Source organism: Aspergillus novofumigatus, assembly GCF_002847465.1.
Source record: "Aspergillus novofumigatus IBT 16806 chromosome Unknown P174scaffold_1, whole genome shotgun sequence".
NCBI lineage: Eukaryota > Fungi > Ascomycota > Eurotiomycetes > Eurotiales > Aspergillaceae > Aspergillus > Aspergillus novofumigatus.
In genome coordinates this window covers 705,569-723,473 of record NW_020194274.1, presented here as the reverse complement: position 1 = coordinate 723,473, position 17,905 = coordinate 705,569, and the positions used below count along the sequence as shown (strand labels likewise).

At 48.6% G+C, this 17,905-nt stretch overlaps 6 protein-coding genes across 6 annotated transcripts; 2 read left to right on the top strand and 4 right to left on the bottom strand.

Moving 5' to 3' along the window:
- Positions 1-2,440: 2,440 nt before the first annotated feature.
- P174DRAFT_436544 (MGR2/ROMO1 family protein) lies at positions 2,441-3,530 on the bottom strand. The gene is made up of 5 exons (XM_024826075.1): positions 3,346-3,530; positions 3,245-3,271; positions 3,151-3,180; positions 3,006-3,096; positions 2,441-2,884 (listed from the first exon to the last, which is right to left on the bottom strand). Exons 1-5 carry the CDS (start codon positions 3,398-3,400, stop codon positions 2,761-2,763), a joined length of 327 nt encoding a protein of 108 aa, XP_024686749.1. The 5' UTR covers positions 3,401-3,530; the 3' UTR covers positions 2,441-2,760.
- A 782-nt stretch (positions 3,531-4,312) lies between these two features.
- Positions 4,313-6,612, top strand: P174DRAFT_455912 (putative cytoplasm to vacuole targeting Vps64; the record flags this gene model as incomplete). Its single annotated transcript, XM_024829376.1, has 3 exons — positions 4,313-5,431; positions 5,492-5,629; positions 5,674-6,612. The coding sequence occupies 3 exons, from the start codon at positions 4,313-4,315 to the stop codon at positions 6,610-6,612; spliced, it is 2,196 nt and encodes a 731-aa protein (XP_024686748.1).
- A 1,263-nt stretch (positions 6,613-7,875) lies between these two features.
- On the bottom strand, positions 7,876-8,654 carry P174DRAFT_499864 (ribonuclease P subunit p20 family protein; the record flags this gene model as incomplete). Its single annotated transcript, XM_024830931.1, has 3 exons — positions 7,876-8,170; positions 8,191-8,523; positions 8,578-8,654. The coding sequence occupies 3 exons, from the start codon at positions 8,652-8,654 to the stop codon at positions 7,876-7,878; spliced, it is 705 nt and encodes a 234-aa protein (XP_024686747.1).
- A 1,371-nt stretch (positions 8,655-10,025) lies between these two features.
- On the bottom strand, positions 10,026-10,640 carry P174DRAFT_381440 (uncharacterized protein; the record flags this gene model as incomplete). The annotated part of the gene is made up of 1 exon (XM_024823076.1): positions 10,026-10,640. One exon carries the CDS (start codon positions 10,638-10,640, stop codon positions 10,026-10,028), a length of 615 nt encoding a protein of 204 aa, XP_024686746.1.
- A 4,114-nt stretch (positions 10,641-14,754) lies between these two features.
- P174DRAFT_499862 (uncharacterized protein) lies at positions 14,755-15,521 on the bottom strand. The gene is made up of 2 exons (XM_024830930.1): positions 15,375-15,521; positions 14,755-15,325 (listed from the first exon to the last, which is right to left on the bottom strand). Exons 1-2 carry the CDS (start codon positions 15,489-15,491, stop codon positions 15,014-15,016), a joined length of 429 nt encoding a protein of 142 aa, XP_024686745.1. The 5' UTR covers positions 15,492-15,521; the 3' UTR covers positions 14,755-15,013.
- A 197-nt stretch (positions 15,522-15,718) lies between these two features.
- On the top strand, positions 15,719-17,473 carry P174DRAFT_499861 (uncharacterized protein; the record flags this gene model as incomplete). Its single annotated transcript, XM_024830929.1, has 5 exons — positions 15,719-16,535; positions 16,762-16,883; positions 16,980-17,072; positions 17,206-17,270; positions 17,415-17,473. Exons 1-5 carry the CDS (start codon positions 15,792-15,794, stop codon positions 17,471-17,473), a joined length of 1,083 nt encoding a protein of 360 aa, XP_024686744.1. The 5' UTR covers positions 15,719-15,791.
- Positions 17,474-17,905: the final 432 nt, after the last annotated feature.

Sequence of the window (17,905 nt, the reverse complement as noted above, 5' to 3'; positions counted from 1 at the left end):
AGAGCAAGGTGTGTAACCGCGAGATTGGAACCGGCACGGTAATCTGGGATAGTCGCGCAAGGTTGACCAAGGTTGAATGACTGGGATGAAGGAGCGCTGAGAATTCAAGACTCGGTACGCGAACGAGTGAGCGCCGGAGTCAAGAAGCAGAAGGAGGTTATTGTAAGGAACGTGGGGAGCACTGCTCAAGGGCCAAGAAGGAGTGTAAGTGGAACAATATTCCCCAGACAACGAACGTGTGAAGGAGGTTTTATGAAGGAGAAATTCCAAACCAGACAGGGGCAGCGCTTTGTTATTTAACAACATGAGTCTGTCTGTGCAGCTTGGCCTGGGGGGCAGATTCTTAACCAATCGCAAGGGGTCAGTCCATCCCATCAATTTACACTAATACAAGATTTTTATTGTGTTTGGTTTTCTATTGGACTGACTTGTCCTAACTCATAAGGTATGCTACCTAGCTTGGGCTTGGTTGGGACTTGGTTCGCCATCACTGCTCGTACTGGTAGTCTAGTCCGCAGTTCATGAACAACGGTAGTCTAAGGGTCCAGAGGGACGGTGAAAACCTTTTCTTAGGATTGTGGAGCGAATTACGAGGATCAAGTTGTAGCTGCCTGACTAGTTCGAACTCCGTGGAGGTTCCTGAAGAAGGAAGACCTTGTCAGCAAAGCGGATCGTTGTGTGATGTGTGTGGCCGATGATGGATGGTCGGAAGGGTTCAACTGTGCATGCGACTTCAAAAACCTAAACTCGCCCCAGGCACGCCATGGGATGATTCGCTGCAGGGGCCTAGGAGCCCCGAGAAACGAGATTAGTACACCTCTAGTGCCTCACCGGAAATTGGTGCATCGTCACTTGGTCAGGTACGATCGAAGTTACTGGACCATGTAATTAAATAGACCCTCACCAGAGCCTAGTGCTCTTTTGCCTTCTTGGGTTGCAGTTCTGGCTGGAGAAGAGCAGCGAAATCATCATGAGAAGAAGCAACAAAAAAGATTTTTGTTATGTGAGCATCACTACTAAGGGACCTTTGTCCTTCATTCAACTCCTGCAGAAGTGGTGGTTCGTAAATTCTTTAAACTTCATTCTGGCGCCTGCGGTCACCTCCATTGTCTCTGGGCTGTTTCACGCAGGTCTGAGAGAGGCATGTTGATTGTCGCACCTTTGGAGTTCGAACCCTCAGGGACCTAAACTCACCCCTTGGCGCAGCAATCATCGACTGAATTGGTTGATGAATCGGAGATCGGAGGATTTGGCACAGAATGCTTCTCGTAATAATATGACTCTTTCAACTCTCGTCCCTTGGGCGAATCGCGCCAGCTAATGGGGAAATTACATGCGCTGGCTAAACTCCAATAGTCCCCTGATGGCAAATTGCAAAGTAAAAATTCTCAACTTGTCACACCGTTTACGAAGGGACTAAAAAACTCAGTGGATACAAGCAGAATGGCCATGCCAGTGATGCCCCCAGTCCAACTGTCCAGTCTTAGTCCATCCACCTGTTCGGCTGTTCCTGAAAATCCAGTCATGACCCACGGAAATGGGGCCCAGGCACCCAATTATGCCTAGGGCTGAATTGGTTGCCGCAGGTCTGAGGTCACGAGGAGCAGTATCATCGTTGAGAAAGGAACTGGCGCAACAATAATACAATAATGATCAAGGTTCGGTTGAGTATACACGACTCTTCAAACTGTTCCTGAGAGAAGATCTCCTATAGATCATCTCTTACTGCCTCGGCTCCACAGAGTAGACTACTGGTTTCTGTCGCTCTAACGAGAATGGCCCCATATTTCACTCTGCCCTACTGAAATCTAGGCGTTCAGATCAACATGATCGTCAAGGTTCACCAAGCAACAGCTCGGACTTCTCTTTCCGCTCTGGTGTACCCAAGTATGATCATCTTTTATCGAAGCAAGGGCACGATGATCGGTATTCCACGAAGTAAAAAGGTGACCATGCATACATCTCCGCATTATCGCGTTATATTACCTGTCCAAACTCGGTGTCACCGCCAGCTCATTACATCGTCAGGCAGAATTGTGATTAGGTCAAAGCGCGTTATTGCAGTCCCTCAGTCACCTCTCTCTTGAACAGAGGCAGCGGCATACAACAGCCTGTAGTGTATTGACAATGGGACACTAATGATCGTACATCTCCTCAGAGGCGGGATCATTTCGAGCTCAAAAGACGCCTAGCTGCCCTGTACGGACGATCGTCCGCTTCCTTGGACCCTCGAGTTATTCAAGGCTCGACATGCTAGCATTCTGTCTGGCCAGCTGTTCAATGCAGCTGCTGAGCGACTTCCCAGGTTCCTCATTGTTCAAAGTTAGTTGTAACATTACCAGCGTAAGAAATGCCACACTTAGTGGACTTAATGACTGCACGTATACCGTAGCTCTGTCCATACTAATCATGGATGCTTTACTTCAATATCCAATGTTATGTGACCAATTGATTTGACATCTCATCAATCTCCCATTAAATGATATCCCTTGGTTCAACGCCAGAAAAAAGTGCATGCATCGCTGGAGGCACCTTCCATCCGACCCAATGTCCGATGCCTCCATGTTATGTACATGATGTAGGGAGAGTCCCTCCGCTGCGCTGACATTTTGCAGCCATCCAGCGGCAAATTGCCATACCGCGTGTCTTGCTCCCTGCAGTACAAGGTTCCCATCCCGGTAGATATTATTGTACAAGTCGTCCCCACGGGTCGTGACATATCTCCCTCTCAGTTCCTGCGGCAGAAGCAGTATTGTGCATCTACTGACGCATGAGCCGTAGAGGAGACTGACGAGGAAGCATCATTGGGGGTCCCCGAGCACGCAGCCAAGCGTCGTTGTGAGGTCCTTCGGTACGGATAACGCTACCAATCGACATGAAAAGACTGTTGGGAAGCAAGTATCACATTAGCACAAGAACTTCGGCCAGAACAATTTTAATCGTCTCTGTTCCATATAACAGACGGCCAATTCAAATGTATCATGCTGGCTGGAAAGAAAGCTTACCCGAAAGTTGCACCCGAACCAAGCATGTATTTTCCGAGAGTGCGCATCACACCGTTAGGCCCAGCGCCATACTGGAAGATAGTGACGGTTCCTTAGACCGTGTAAGCGACATATTCGCATATATCAGCACTTTAATGGTACGAACCGATGATAAATCCCATGATACCGCCAACGGCTAGAAAGAACGCTTTGATTAGCGACGCTTCATGCGAAAGGACATTATGTTTCCGCAGGCTTACTCGATCCCATCAGAGCACCCATCTTCACTGTTGCAGAGTTAGCTCACCATCAACAGAGGGATGTGGGCATCGTCAAATGCCCCAGCTGTCTCCAAACTCACTCTTGTCAAAGGTGGAGGGGCCGTGGCCTTGAGGCGGAGCTGCAACGACAGGCATTTTCGAGAAACAAGGGAGAAGATATACTGTATTTCTGAATGCACCAGGCGCTTAGAGCAAATATCAAAGGTAGGATGCCGGAGTCTCAATGCTATTTGTGCAGGTCTTTGATGCTAGGCAAGCTTGTTCTTAAGCAGCAAAGCTCCGAAAGGTCACTCCACCTACAAAGCCGCGGGCCTATTCCGTCAGATGCACGTGACTCCGAAGAACATCCAAATGCACTATGAAGCGGCTTCTTGTTCCAATGATGGCTCGTGCAGAGTCACGTGAGTAAGGGCCTCAGGCGTCCCAAGGCCTAAACTGACCTCCTCTCCCGCTGTGGTGTTGTGCATCCCATGTGAATTTTGTCCTGGAACTTCAGCCTTTGTGCGTCAAGATTTTTGCTGTTTCAACGGTCCAGAAGCCTGTATAAGGCGGTAGCCCCGTCTCGTGCCTCCTTCCTTCCTCTTGGACGGCGTTCTTTCATCAACCGGTCGCTTCCCCGGCTCGGACCAAGAATCACACGGCTCCCTTGACTTGACGCACCCAGTGTCTCATTTCCATACTTTATCTCTACTTTGCTCTCCAGATCTCAATTTCAGAGGTATGTTTGACGTCTCGTCTTTTGGACACAGGGCTCACCGACTGTGTATTTGCTTCCTTTTTGGTGGAAATGACACGAGTTCGATTATGTTGGCATCGAAACAATACTAACGTGACCTCCTCAGAGTCGGTAGGGATCAAAGCCCGGACATCGCAATACTTCAGCATCAATTAGTCTTCATCATAAACAATCGCAAACGAGCTTGGTATTCGATAAATCATTGATATTTCGAACATTTATCGATTCGCTCCTCGACTTCGCACCCATGCGATAGGCGGTGTTGGCACATTGAGTTTCTGATATTGTCTATTGCGCCAGCCCGTTTCTCCATGACTGCTGTTGCATCACCGCCTAGTGTGCAAGAGGGTCCTCGCTTGGGATGGTACGACTCTGGTAAAGGAGGACAAGGAGCCCTGACTTCAATGAACGACGAAGTTTCACGGATGTTCATGCCACGGAAGACGATTCAGAGATCCAACTCCTCGTCGTCTTTAGGATCAAACTCCTCCACCTCCACCATAGTCGCCGGTTCACAAAACGCTCATGCAGTACAAAGTAACAACGCTGAATCTGGTACCTGGTCTTCGAAGAAAAAGTCCTCCAGGAGTATTTGGCCGAGTACCAAGTCTGAACCGGCAACTGGAGTGAGTACCACACGCACCCAGGTGATGCCTGCATTCTCCTCTGGGCCCGGTGCTGCTTCGACCATGTCCGCTCTCCATCAGCCTTCGTCTATTGTTCCCTCGCAGCACATGCTCCAGTCTTCCCAGCAGAATGGCGTCCGCGCTGGCAGCGCGCCATCTGGGGAGCCGCCGGCCATATTGACGCTTCTGCCAATCAATGGCACCTTTGAAAAAAAGCAGATTACTGTTCCTTTTTACCCAGAAATTTTGCGAATTGGACGACAGACAAATGCGAAAACCGTTCCTACTCCTGTGAACGGGTTCTTCGATTCCAAAGTGCTTTCTCGACAACACGCGGAGATATGGGCGGACAAGACTGGCAAAATCTGGATTCGAGATGTCAAATCGTCGAACGGGACCTTTGTCAATGGCCAGCGCCTGTCTCCGGAGAACCGCGAGTCGGAACCACACGAACTTCGCGAAAACGACACCCTGGAGCTGGGGATTGACATCGTCAGTGAGGATCAAAAGACGATCGTCCATCACAAGGTCTCCGCTAAAGTTGAGCACGCTGGGATCTATGGGACTATGCCAAACATCTTCGACCTCACCCTGGGAGATTTGGATCCCGCTTCTGGTAACGGTCTTCTCCCTTCCCCGCTCAGTCAGCCTCTGTCGCATCTCCGAGGGCGCTCCGGGAGCACGATGAGCAATAGAAGCTCGCAAAGCGCTGCGAGCAGTCAACTCAGTGCGTTGCAGCAGCAACGTCAGATGAATTACTGGAATTCTCCAATCTCCATCGAACAGATTGTCAAGCGGCTTACAGTACGTTTGTTGCTCGCTTTTCCTCCAAAATGGCATCCCACTAATTCTTTTTGCGTCTAGAGTGAAATGAAACAGGCAAAGCAGCAAGCACAAGATCTCCGGCAAACCGACGAATTTTTGACTTCTTTGACGAAACCGGGTCACCAAGAAAAAGAGAAAGCAAAGCACTCGCCACCAGACAGCGGTGTCTCGCGTCAAGTCAACGGCAGACCTAAGATGCCGCGCGTCGATTCGTTCTCAAGATTCTCAGATCCCCTGCACCACCACCGCAGCAACCACTTCCCGAAAAGCCTGATGCACCGCCCCGCACGGGTGCCGATGCATTCTCTCCTCTCAAACGGTCGGATACGGAGAAGCCGAAATTAGGTTCAAGTAACTCTCCTGTTTCGCGTGAGTCCAGTCAGATCCTGTCTTTAATCGAGGCATTGTCGTCCGCCAAGCGGGAGCTGGATAGTCAGGGTGCCCGTGTAAAGGAATTGGAGACTCTATTGCTGCAAGAACGCAACGCACGGGAGTCTGCAGAGGAGAAGGCCAGAAATCTGGAGCTGCAGGCAAAGGGCATCGACGGAAAATCGCTCGAACAGGGTATGGGTGCTCGGTCCGATGATGTGGCGATCAGCGAGAAGCACGCCCATGAGCAGCCTACCAACGCGGAAATGCCTCCTAACTCGGGCTCAGACAAATCGTCCACCTCAGAAACGCTAGCAGACACTCAGGCTTATCATTTGCAACTTCGCCTTGAAATGATGATGGAAGAAATGGAGGAAATGAAGAAGCAAGTCGCAATGTTTAGAAATAGGGCAGAAAAAGCGGAGAGCGAGACGGTGGAAGCACGCAAGTCCCTGGCGGAGCTGATCGACACTCTGCGGCGTGAGCGTGCAGAGAAGTACGAGATAAGCAACGAATCTGCAGCGCAGGAAATTGCTATTACTCGCGATCATTCGCCGACTGACGATGCCGGCCATGTTGGAGGCGGAGAAGTCGAGAAGCAAGCACATCCAATCACAACACCGTCATCGTCATATACCAACGTCAATGGTTCTGGCACGGCGTTCGCGAAACAGCCCTTGAAACACCATGTTCTGGAACAGACCAGCCCGTATGCGTCGATGCTTGGAGTGGTACTTCTAGGGGTAGGCCTTATGGCATACCTGAACGGATGGCAGAAGATGGACAAGTAATTGTCTTCTTGATTGTCTTCCTCATCTTTTGAGACCTCGTCTTGAATCAGGGTGTTGAGCTCATATGAGCATCGTCATCATCTTGTTTGGCCCTCGGGCTTTCCCTCCCTCTTTTTAACCTTTCCTATTGTCTTGTCTTGAGCACTTAGCTTCCCACGGGTTGGTTCTCTCCTTTTCCTTCGTGTACACTGGTCACGGGCCCTTGATTCATTTCTTATCACTGGTTGCTGGGGTGTTTGGTGTTTGCTGTTTTCTTTACTCTCTTTTGACCTGCAGTTATGACATTGCATAACGTGCATCACCGGACCTTTCCACATTTCCTCCTGTTCTAGCGCCCTGTTGACCCAGTTACGACTTTCTGGCGGCAGTTGGTTTTCTCGTCATTTCATGTTAATGTCTCTTTCTTTTTCTGGGCAGCAGCAAGCCGAGTAGGGCTCACCCTCTGTGTATTAGTTCTATCATAGCAGCATCACTTCCCTTGAATTTTCCGCGAAGCGATGAATGACTTGAGTTTCCTTTTATGAATGCATAATCATACATTGCCCATCCTTCTAATTGCACTTCTGCGAATTAACCAGTATCTCAATTCTCGAGATTACGATTAAGCTTTACGGCGAGTCTACGCATTCATCTGTCTGCATTATAATCGCGATCTGAATAGTCTAGAAAAGTCTGCACTGCACTCGTGGATAGCTTTTACTATTGAATGAAGCATTTTCACCTGTAGCTCATTACAGGTTGTCTGCTTATATGCGGGAGATTCAATCCAAGATCTCCTCCACGGTAGACCAGGGCTATGATCATGATCATATCTCTCTAATAAGATAGTTCACCACGTTGATGCAGCTCTAGCTTTAAATTGCCCATATCAAGATGTAGTGCCTATAGGAAGGATATGGCATATTCTTTCGATTTGAAGCAGCATCACCCTTCACGGCCACGTAGATATCGGCCGGGCTGCGACTGATTCGGCTACCATCAGGCCAATTGACTAGAATGGTAGCCGAGGCGATGAGATTGTGGGTATGTGTGCTGGATCGTCGATTAGATAAATGCGATGGGCATTTCTGCAGGTATGACGCCCCACACGGTGTTAGCTAGTGCTGAGGTGGAGGTCAGGTCGGTATCAATCCTCCTCGGTCTATCACAGTAGACATGCACTGCGGAGGAAAGTAGAGAGGACGCCACTTATAGCCACTTGAGAGCTGAGGCGAGATACGCAATCTGAGAAGGGGGGCTTTCCAGTGCCATATCCGGGGGTGTTCACTTAAGCGTCACGGCGATTTCGACCATGTTGACCCATCGCGTTCGCGTCTCCGGTAGCTCCTCACCAGAGGCTGAGGCCAGAGCATTCGCAGCGCGTTTCCTCTTCTTCGTTTCGGATTTCGGTACAGGCTGTGCGGGAGCGTCGACAGGCTGATCCGAAGCGGGTTGACCAACATCCTTCTCGTCGTCTTTCTTCTTCTGGGCTTGCTCCTGCTGCAGAACCCCTTCCGCCTCCTCAATCGCTTTCCGCTTCGCCTCCTCGTCTTCCTCGATGTCGTCCACAACAAGCACACTCCCCGTCTTCACCCGCACCGTATACTCGTTCCCCGCTCCTCGAACCACCGCCCAACGCTCAGCGCCTTCTCGATCGCCCGGCCCGTCGCCTTGACGAACACCTCCTCCTTGCTCAGCTGCTCCTGTCCGCGCGCTACCTCAGCCAGCTTCTGCCGATCTGTCCGCTTGCTACTTGAGAGATTGACGGCCGCGGTGGCGCGTTTTTCTGCCTGTCGGAGAAGCTTCTCGACGCGTTTGACGGCGCTCATGAAGGGGGACTTGGTGGAGACGTAGACGATTTTCGGGACCGAGGCGCCGGCGTAGGGGATGCGACGGGGGCGTGTGGGATAGGGCGTTTTTGCACTCGAGCGTCTGTGTTGGTTTTGTTAGTGGATTTCGTTCGTTCAGTTGGGTGCTGATTAGCACGTACATTTTGGGAGCTTGAGCATGTCTTTGTTCTTTTTCTCGAACTGGAGGGTTTTGGCGAGGGGTTGTTTGGCCATGCTGATGATGGGACTGTCTGGTGGTTTGGCCAGTGTTTGCTTTAGTGACTGTATCTCTTGTTGTGTGCAACTGGTCTGATGCTGGATGCTATGAATGATGCTATCAAAAGTTCATATCGCTGGTCTTGGCACTTCGGCGGTGTTGGTGCCTTGGTGCCTTGGTCCGGCCAATCAGGGATTTGCTCTCCATAGAAGTGCTTTGTTGATATCGACCAGCTGTTGGAGTCTTGAAATGTCATTCGACTTTGTGTAATCATTGCAGCAGTCTCGTAAGATCATTTTAAAGCTCAAGCTTATACAAATACAGAGTACAGTGTTGCCAGCACTCAAATACGGCAAACAATCAATCCAAAGTGCAACCGATTGCGAAACAATATATCTTACCACCGGCAACACGTCCTTCGTGCACATGCAGCGATTCAGATAAAATTCAAGTAAGACACATATTGCTGCATCATTTGCCTCTACGTTGTTGATCAAAACCCAGGATTCTAGCGGCAATTCAAGGCTTACTCTTGCTCTTCAAGGTTTGGAGAGTACCACAGGATTGGAACCGTTCATGGCATCAGCGTCTAGAATATTGCTGACGAAATCTAAGTATTTGAACAATTCGATCAGATACCTAAGTAGATTAGGGTACTTCCACTCGAAATAACGCCAGTTCCGATTGGTGAGAATCGATCGAATGGGAGACGGGAGCTGCTTATGTCCCTGATTGTCTGCCCAAGCCTCTCCTGCCATTTGAGTTGAAGCAAGAGTAACTATCAGCGCCTTCAATCGAATAAGACCACTTGACTACAATACTTGAAGGACCACTGAACCTACACTACGAGCACAAACGCAATCCGAATCCGAATCCGGCGATCCTTCGTCGCTCGGCCAGACTCGGATTCAACCTTCCAACAAACTCAGGGTCGCTGAGCCGGCCATTCCGATCTGGAGTTGAGATTTCCATCCAATGAGACAAACAGTGCTGCTGATATCCGTATTGTGGAGAATAGACGCGGCGGATCCATGGTCCGCAAAGTCAATCAGCAAACTCTACTCTAAGGGTTCTACCTCTCTATGATGATGACTTTCTGACACAATCAGATTGATTGTGAGAGGGAGACATGAGCGTCTTGCTGGCTCTACAATGAGGGAGTTTTGAACAAAGTTTTATCTTTGTCTTGTGTCGGACCTAACGCGGACCGAGCCTTGACATTCATCGATTGCTAAGGTATGAATAAACGTCGCTAATATCTAGCAGTGCCTGCTCGCTCAGTCGCTTCCCCATTATATAGACTATTCGTAAATTCGTAAGATCCGCCATATCCGCGTAGAGGTGCGCGGATAGTCTCAATGATCTGATATGAAGACAATTAGAATGGGTCAAAAGACGGCATTCGTATGTAACATGGGAGAGGGACAGGTGAACATCCTCCGCCCAGGTACCAGCATGGATGCATATTTCCGACTCTTGGCAGCAAATCTGTGCTTCTTTTCCGTTGCCTGTTGAAGCGTATCGCTCTCGTGAGATCGGTGTGACGATGCGCGCACCAATGAATTGGCCTTTTCTGATTCAGGGCCTCGAAGTGTGCCTGTGATGGAGCGACGACGAATCATCGCCTTGACTGTCCTGGCAACTTGTTCTCGGATGGCAGAAATGTCAATCTCGGTCCTATCGTTGGCTCCGTAGTTGGGTCCGTTGTCTTCGTAGTAACCCAGACGGTGCATCTGGCGTCTGCGTTCTTTCTGGGTTGCTTCCATCGATTTGCGAAGAACAGAGGTGTGGCCGACGCAACGACGCAGATTGGGCAACGGAGACGCGTTTTCTTGTTGCAGTTTGTCATGCGACATATTTGCTACCTTGCAAGGCACGGCAGCTTTCCTGGCGATAGGAGGTATACGAGTATTGATGCGAGAAACCCGGCGGAAAAAGGCTGCGGTAGTCGGGAGTAATTCCATTTCCTCAGAGAGGACATTAGGGCGATGTGACCCAGACATCGCGTTCAAATGATGGTTCTCCTCTTGGAGTTCACCTTTCAACTCAAAGGGTGTGAACTTCATCAATGATTTGTTGTTGCTGGATTCGGGTCATGCAGGGACCAGAGACCTTATATATCTTCGTCCAGGAGAATCGATGAAGCTATTAACTTCACAGCCTCTTTCTCAAACAGGACAAGGCCGGATATGACCGATCACTTAGGTTATCATGTATAACTCAACTTTCGTGGCCGTCCATGGTTCACGAAGATCATCTTCCTGTCAATTGCCTGCGTCCCGCAGGCTGGACGCCAGCCACCAACTCTGTTGACCTTCAACCGCGAACTGGAGTGGACCCTCTCTCCTCCCTGATTGAGATAATGGTGTACTGTGTTTCGAGAGTGGCGAGTAATCAAATCGAGTCTGATATCATGACTCGGCCATTGCCGAGCGCGGTCATGAATAAACCAACAATGATAATGATATTGTCATTGCAAGCCCACGAAATGACCTTCTTGATTGTCGTGACCATTAAGATGAAGAAGGGTTGATCTGACCAGCTATAATGCATTGAGTTTGCCGGCAAAAGTTTACCTTTTCCATCTCAGGATGAGTACGGAGCACTATTGAGTTCTATGCAGTCATGATAGAATAATGCTCAATGCGTGGTTGTTCAATATGGCTGAAAATGATAGTTATTGATTTCACTCACTGCGGTGTCGCACAGTCATTCAGCCAATGCGAGGCCTCTTCAGATGCATATTAATTCTGCCCTCCTTACAGAGACGCATGTTAGAGAAAGCTGGGAAGACTGTTGTCGACGCCTGAGGCAGCACTTTCTGGCCTCCTGGTAAAGTCCTCCCTGGTCTCTTTTACACCCTTACAGCTCCCCCCTTCGCCAAGTGGGATGTATTGAATTTTATCTTAAGTCTTGAGATGCTCGTGGTTTCTTTGATTCACCTTTGATATATGACATTTTTGGTTCTGCCTTTCCTGGACAATTGCATTTTGGATTCTGATTTCTGACGTTCATGGAGTCAATCTTGTTACTGTGTACAGCACCTCCATTAGTCTCATTAGCAAGACAGATTTCCACATTCTAGCGAGATGTCGGACTTGAGGACAAGTTTTGAATATAGATTATTACAATGGGAGGACTCCCCAAGCCCCAAGCGCTCGCAAGCATGGTAGCTCCGAAAGCCCTCTGACAAGCACTCCCAGGAGGCGCTACCGCTCGGTCAATACTTAGTGTCGCTGACATTCTTTAAAGCTCTTCGGCCCACTCGTACTTTTCTGGAACAGCCTTGTGGTCTTGAAGACGCAAAGCATAATGCGTCACAGCTGACACCATTCTTCCTGGTCTGGTGCCCAAAATGACCAAGTCCTGAAGATCTGTGCCTGTGAAACCATAATTGCTCCACTTGAACTAGCATGCTGCTTGCGGCGATATCATGTTATTTTTGGTGTAGATGCACGGTCCAACTTAATCGGTTCAATGATATGAAGACAACAGCTGTGAGTCCATCTTCAAGGTGATAGCCGTTCCTCATAAGAGCATCCCATCACCCTGTGCAGGACCGTGACAGGTAGCCTGGCTGACGGACCTCGAAACCAGCAAAATTGCCGGGGTTCCATTCTAAGGGGGCTTGATGTCATTGACCCTGTGAGCGGGTGACTAGGTAAATCTATCAAGGGCATGAAACAAGAGAGGACCAACAGATGAAGGCGAGGAACGAAAAGATGGAAAGGGAAACAAATGATAGAGGAGAAAGACATCAAAATTTGTTTAGTGCCTAGCTAGACATCATAAAGCTGGGCAATGGCAATAAGGATAGATGTTCAACTTTAGTCTAAGCTGAAGCATGATGCAAGCTTTCTTTTATCATCCATAGCTTAGTGCATGTCAAATGTCAAATGTCAAATGTCAATAAGATTTGATTTGGATATAGACGGAATGGCTGTAGCAAGTGGCCATTAAATAATCATCCATAGATAATGAACGGTTATGTCTCTGTTGACTACTTGGACTTTACCATTATAGAAATGTTAGAGTGAGACTCAAAGTCAGATCTGTGTACCTACTTCCTGACAATGAATCTTCAACTTGAGATACACCATTGGTACGTTGTAAAGTATACAGAACTCGTGATGTATCTGGCTTGCCTCATTCCGACTCCTTTGCCTAAACTCAACTTTGGGCTGAAACCCTGATAAACTAATCGTTCAAGGCAGACGCACTAGAACCATAAAAGCCCGGCCCGTCATGCCCGTTTCGGCACGGACTATGATCCCAAGAAACCGGTTGGAGCGGGGTCCAGCGGGGGGGCCGAGTCCGATAAGCTGGAGATGCTAGGCCTGCTGGGTCACTAGCAGAGCATAGCATGCTGTTAGTAGTGAATTGTAGTGAATTGTTTTCATGCAAGTCCTGTACATTGCCCGATACGGATGCTGCTGTTTTTATGAGGGCCGCACATGAGTGCTCAGTGAGTGCTCCAGGTCACTCACTGATTGCTCGCTGTGCACGCACCAGCCGCTCTGGCAGCTCCCAAATTATTCTTAAGAGAGGGATCTATTCCAGCACGCTTTAATGGTACCAAAGTGAGTGGGTCCAGAGTCAGTGTGATTGGAAGATTCTGACCAGGCCCCCTTAATGGAAAACATCCATTGCCTAACACAAGTGTGCAGTAACGCGACTTTCTCTCTACGTCTGCTGATTCGGCCTTGCTAGTTGACGGTCCACGTCACTTATCGAATTGCTCCATCCGCTTGATCCATCTCCGGCCTTGCTACTGCTGATGATGCACGTACATATGCAATATCATGAACTAAACCACTGCTTTGCCATTGATTGGTCCGGCTGCTACAGGTCAGCGCTGTCCGGCGCACCATCGCACTATCTTGATGTCAGTGCTCCGGTGCTCTCGCCAGCTCAGTTGCTGAGACCTGCTCGCCTGCTTGACGATATGGCGTTTTATATACGGAAATACTACAGTGGTAGGAAAGGGGATCTCTGCATCTCCTCTATATGGCAGGGTAACTGGGTTACCCATTGCCCACACTCTTACCTGTGTGGCCTGCTATATCTATCCATGTATCTGTAATTCCATATTCCTTAACATTCCTTATCCTGCCGACTTCGTCATCCCTTCCATCAACCTATGCTACACATCTAATGCGACTTCTTTCCCCGCGTACTTAGCTGTTCTGGCGGCCACGGGAGTATGTCTGTTATAGGACCTGTGAGACCTGCCGGTGTTAGCAATGCATAACGGCTCCTACAACTCCTGTCAGTCCAGCGCCCCTGTCTGCTACTCCCTGGCCCACCTGACATCCTCCCCGTGCTCCTTTTGCTGGAGACTACACCTCTACCGAACACCATACAGCGTCAGAGTCCATTGCGCCTTCTGCTACCAGAGATTCAACCGGCGCTCCCACAACCGGAAGGTAGTGGATGGATATCTTGCGCAATAGCCGGGGCAAGGGTCCCTCTGCTAATGGGAGCAGCTGGCCTCATGGTCGTGACCCGATTCTCGCACGACCAGTTAAGGACCTGCTGCTTCTGCAGTACCGCCCTGCTATCTACAGAGGAGGAAGGCTGGTGTTGTAGCCAGGGGCGTAAGCGTCTGCCGCCTCTGCTCGACGGCGCTTATCTTCCTATATTTATTCAAGTACCTCTTCAAAGGTCCTGACCGCACCAGATTCAGCATTCACAGCAAAAGACATCATTGATGAGTATAAGGACTACTGAGCGCGCGCTATCTGTCTGCCTCTGAGCGGTCTGACAGATCTTCAATTTTGAAACAGTGCATAAGAACCCGAGTGTTCGCTGCCTCCCGGTCCATAGAGTACAAGAGATCTCTATCCTGTACTCCGACTTTATTTCAATCTACTGCAAAGCATACATTAACCATTCCATGCTGAGGACAAGCACATACGACCATAGGGTGTGGAAAACAGGGCTTCCCGTCCGCTCAGCCGTACTTAAGCCACACGCCGGCCGGTTAGTAGTTGGGTGGGTGACCACCAGCGAATCCCGGCTGTTGTATGTTTTTGATGCTTCCTGTCAATTCAGGACTGAGATCTTTTGATGGAGGTACAATCAGTACCGAGGCAATATCATTTCTATTGAAGTCTTCCCCAACGCGTCCTCCCACTGTCTGTATGTCTCATCTTTTGAGGAGTCAATGTCGTGCTATTATTCACACATCGGTCAGGCTTAGAGTCAACTGCCCATTGGCTTTCGAGCTGAAGTCATGATGGAGTCTCTGGAAGAGCTGTCTGGTAGTGTTGCAGAAGTGCTCTGTAAGAGTCAAAATGGAAGGCGACTTATACTAATACAGTCATTCTCGAAATTAACTGACCCCTGCTACGTTGCGGCTTAGTAAGACTAAGCCTTAGTATTCGGGGTCGGAAGATGTCGTATTATCATCCACTGGAACTAGACCTTGGATCTCATGACTGTAGACTGTAGGTTTTATCTCCTTATACGATACGATACTGGAGCCCAGCGGGGAAAGATGGAAATGTGAATCAGGAAAGATCACAACTAGAAGGTTGCTGTTTGTCACAGCGAGCGTCGGAAATCCCCTTTTATATTCCGTGAATATATCGTACCCTTCCTTCTGCGTTAATTGATATAGACCGGTAGAGCAGAGGTTGGATACAGCTTTCGATAGTAAGCTTTCTGGGACGCATATCTCGATATCCTGAAAATAATAAGACAATGTTCTTCACAGAGAGCGAGAGACCACTTACATGCACAACTCGGGGTACATTATAGTAGTTTAATGCTATCTCACCAATAACACAGGCCGGTATACCTTCAGATCGCAAGTTGGTCAAAACTCTCTCTATTGCCAGAGCGACTTCCATTGTCTGAAATGTTAGTAAGGAAAGACCGTGGCATCGCATTGATAGTGTTTGCCCACAAAAGGGGCAGACTTCCGGCTTCAATAGCATCCAAGAGCGCAATCTTGGCAATACCCATCACGTGAGTATACACTTCGACCTCATTTTGTTATAAGCTAGATCTATTGGATAGTTCAGCGTTCCTGGCCACCCCTAATAGATCAAGCATCCACTTCCACTTCCAACCCGCCTCCAAAGGTGTCCCCTCATTTAATAGCTAGACCTGACGCTTCAACTACGATTACAGCGTTTTAGAGCGACATAATGCTACATAAATTACGTTCATATCTAAATCGGTCTTCCGTGTCCTTTCAAATTCTCTCTGATCTCCATCTTGAGATTAACCTGCAGTATTCCGTTTATGAAATTCCGGTTTGCGCAGAGCATCTTATCCTGGCGGGTGATATTGGGCGCTTAACGGACTATGATGATTATCGCCATTTCCTACAAAAACAGACAGACAGATTCAAATTGGTAATCCTCGTACTCGGAAATCATGAGTTCTACAATGGGACTATCGCTGCAGGGCTGGAGAAAGCTAGACAACTCGAACGGGAACCTTCCTTAAATGGACGATTAATTGTCCTTCATCAGAAAAGATATGATGTCCCGGGTTCTTGCGTCACTATCCTAGGCTGCACGCTTTGGTCAAAAGTACCTCATGAATCGAGGGATGTCGTCCAGTCGAAAGTCAAAGATTTTCAAAAAATCGAAGGCTGGTCAATTGATGACCATAATGCAAGCCATGATTCAGATCTCGCCTGGTTACGGAAAGAGATACATTCGATACACCAGGGAAATGGAAAGGCAGACAAGCGGAGTAAAAGAAGATCGATTCTTGTTGTGACACACCATGCCCCTCTGCTCCAGAGGACATCGAGCCCGCAACACGCCCAGAACCCTTGGAGCGTTGCATTTGGAACTGATATCCTATCACAAGCACTAGCTGGGGTGAAAGTCTGGGTGTTTGGGCACACACATTATACCACTGATTTCAAGGAGGGGCAGGTAAGAGTTGTGAGCAACCAACGTGGATATGTGCTGCCTTGGAGCAATTCCAAGAATTCACAAGATAGATTTGACATAAGGAAAGTTATACATGTATCATGAAGGGTTTGCATGCACTTTTCAGACTTTAGCCTATAATCATATCAACAAAGTCCCTTCCTATGTGACGTATGAGCTATTGTTCTAGTCATTTCGGCCCTCACTCACAATCGCACTATCAATGCAGCCATTCCCCGGCTTCTCGGCATCTGCGATTGTCGCTTTGGGCTATCATGAGCTCCAAGAGGCTGAGAAAAGTTTACAGTTTCTGCCCATTGGGAGTATTCAGCTAGTCGCTGTATGGGAAAGGTAGGTCCATGACCAAAGTATTATTGCGCGATTGCTTAGATTTTTAGGGTACTATCTTACACCTAATTATGGCTCTTAACGTTGTATTTAATGCAGCTCTTGTCATCCTCCTAATTGTAAAGCTATTGAATGTCTAAATGTCTTGAGTCTAACACCTCAAGGTTTCATCAGCATTTGCATCCGTTTACTGTGAGTTCCAACTTAAGGCACGTAGAATATTGCTGATGAATCAAGGACTATTGTTGTAAATATCAAATCAAGTGACGTATATAACCCAATATTTCGATTCCACTGATTCCACTTGTATGATGGTCCTCTCCAGTGCTTGCATTGACGCTTACCAGTGCGCATCCCTGGCTAGTTCGAGCTCGTCCAGGATACACCAGAGTAAGTCTAGGGGCACATCCAAGAGAGGCATCTGGTTTGAATGTGGAAGCCGAGTCGCGGTCAGGCAGATATAAAGTTTGAAGATTTTTAAGTCCGCCAGGTAGAAGTCTCCTCCTACCGCCAGGCCCTCTTAGTAGCTATTAGGGCAATATGGGCATGTGAAGCACTCAGTCGCCAGCTCACTCGTCATTGGAGTTACATGACAGGCTTTAAGTGACATTGTCAGTAAGTTCCTAGATACGCGCCATATCTATAGTAATTGCTGCGCCAGTCAGGGAATGACTTTCTAGACTCTCGACATGGGGGTTCCCCGGGCCAAAGTGCCTCCCACCTGTTGGCTTGCAACCAGTGCACCTGCTTGAACACCCTCGCCAGGCCTCCTCAATAAACCTTGAAAGCGACTCGTGGGTCTCTCTACGGCCCATAGTGTAAGTAGGATCCAGTATGTACCGTATACAAGTCTGAGATGTAGGTTATGGAGGGTCTTGTCTGTCAGCTTGCTGGCCTGGTAGTGCATTTATATGACCTGAGCCATGTAATAAAGATCTAATTACCAATCCCTTGCTAGCCTATCTTTGCTTCTGTTAGACGTTAGCAGTAACATGCATTCTAAATCATGTCTTCTGGACATCTCA

Coding starts and splice junctions, on each gene's coding strand:
- P174DRAFT_436544 (XM_024826075.1), bottom strand. CDS start 3,400: ATGCCTGTCGTTGCAGCTCCGCCTCAAGGCCACGGCCCCTCCACCTTT. Junction 3,272..3,345: donor CCCCTCCACCTTTGACAAGA/GTGAGTTTGGAG, acceptor ACTCTGCAACAG/TGAAGATGGGTGCTCTGATG. Junction 3,097..3,150: donor TATCATGGGATTTATCATCG/GTTCGTACCATT, acceptor ACACGGTCTAAG/GAACCGTCACTATCTTCCAG.
- P174DRAFT_499862 (XM_024830930.1), bottom strand. CDS start 15,491: ATGGAAGTCGCTCTGGCAATAGAGAGAGTTTTGACCAACTTGCGATCT. Junction 15,326..15,374: donor ATGTACCCCGAGTTGTGCAT/GTAAGTGGTCTC, acceptor TATTATTTTCAG/GATATCGAGATATGCGTCCC.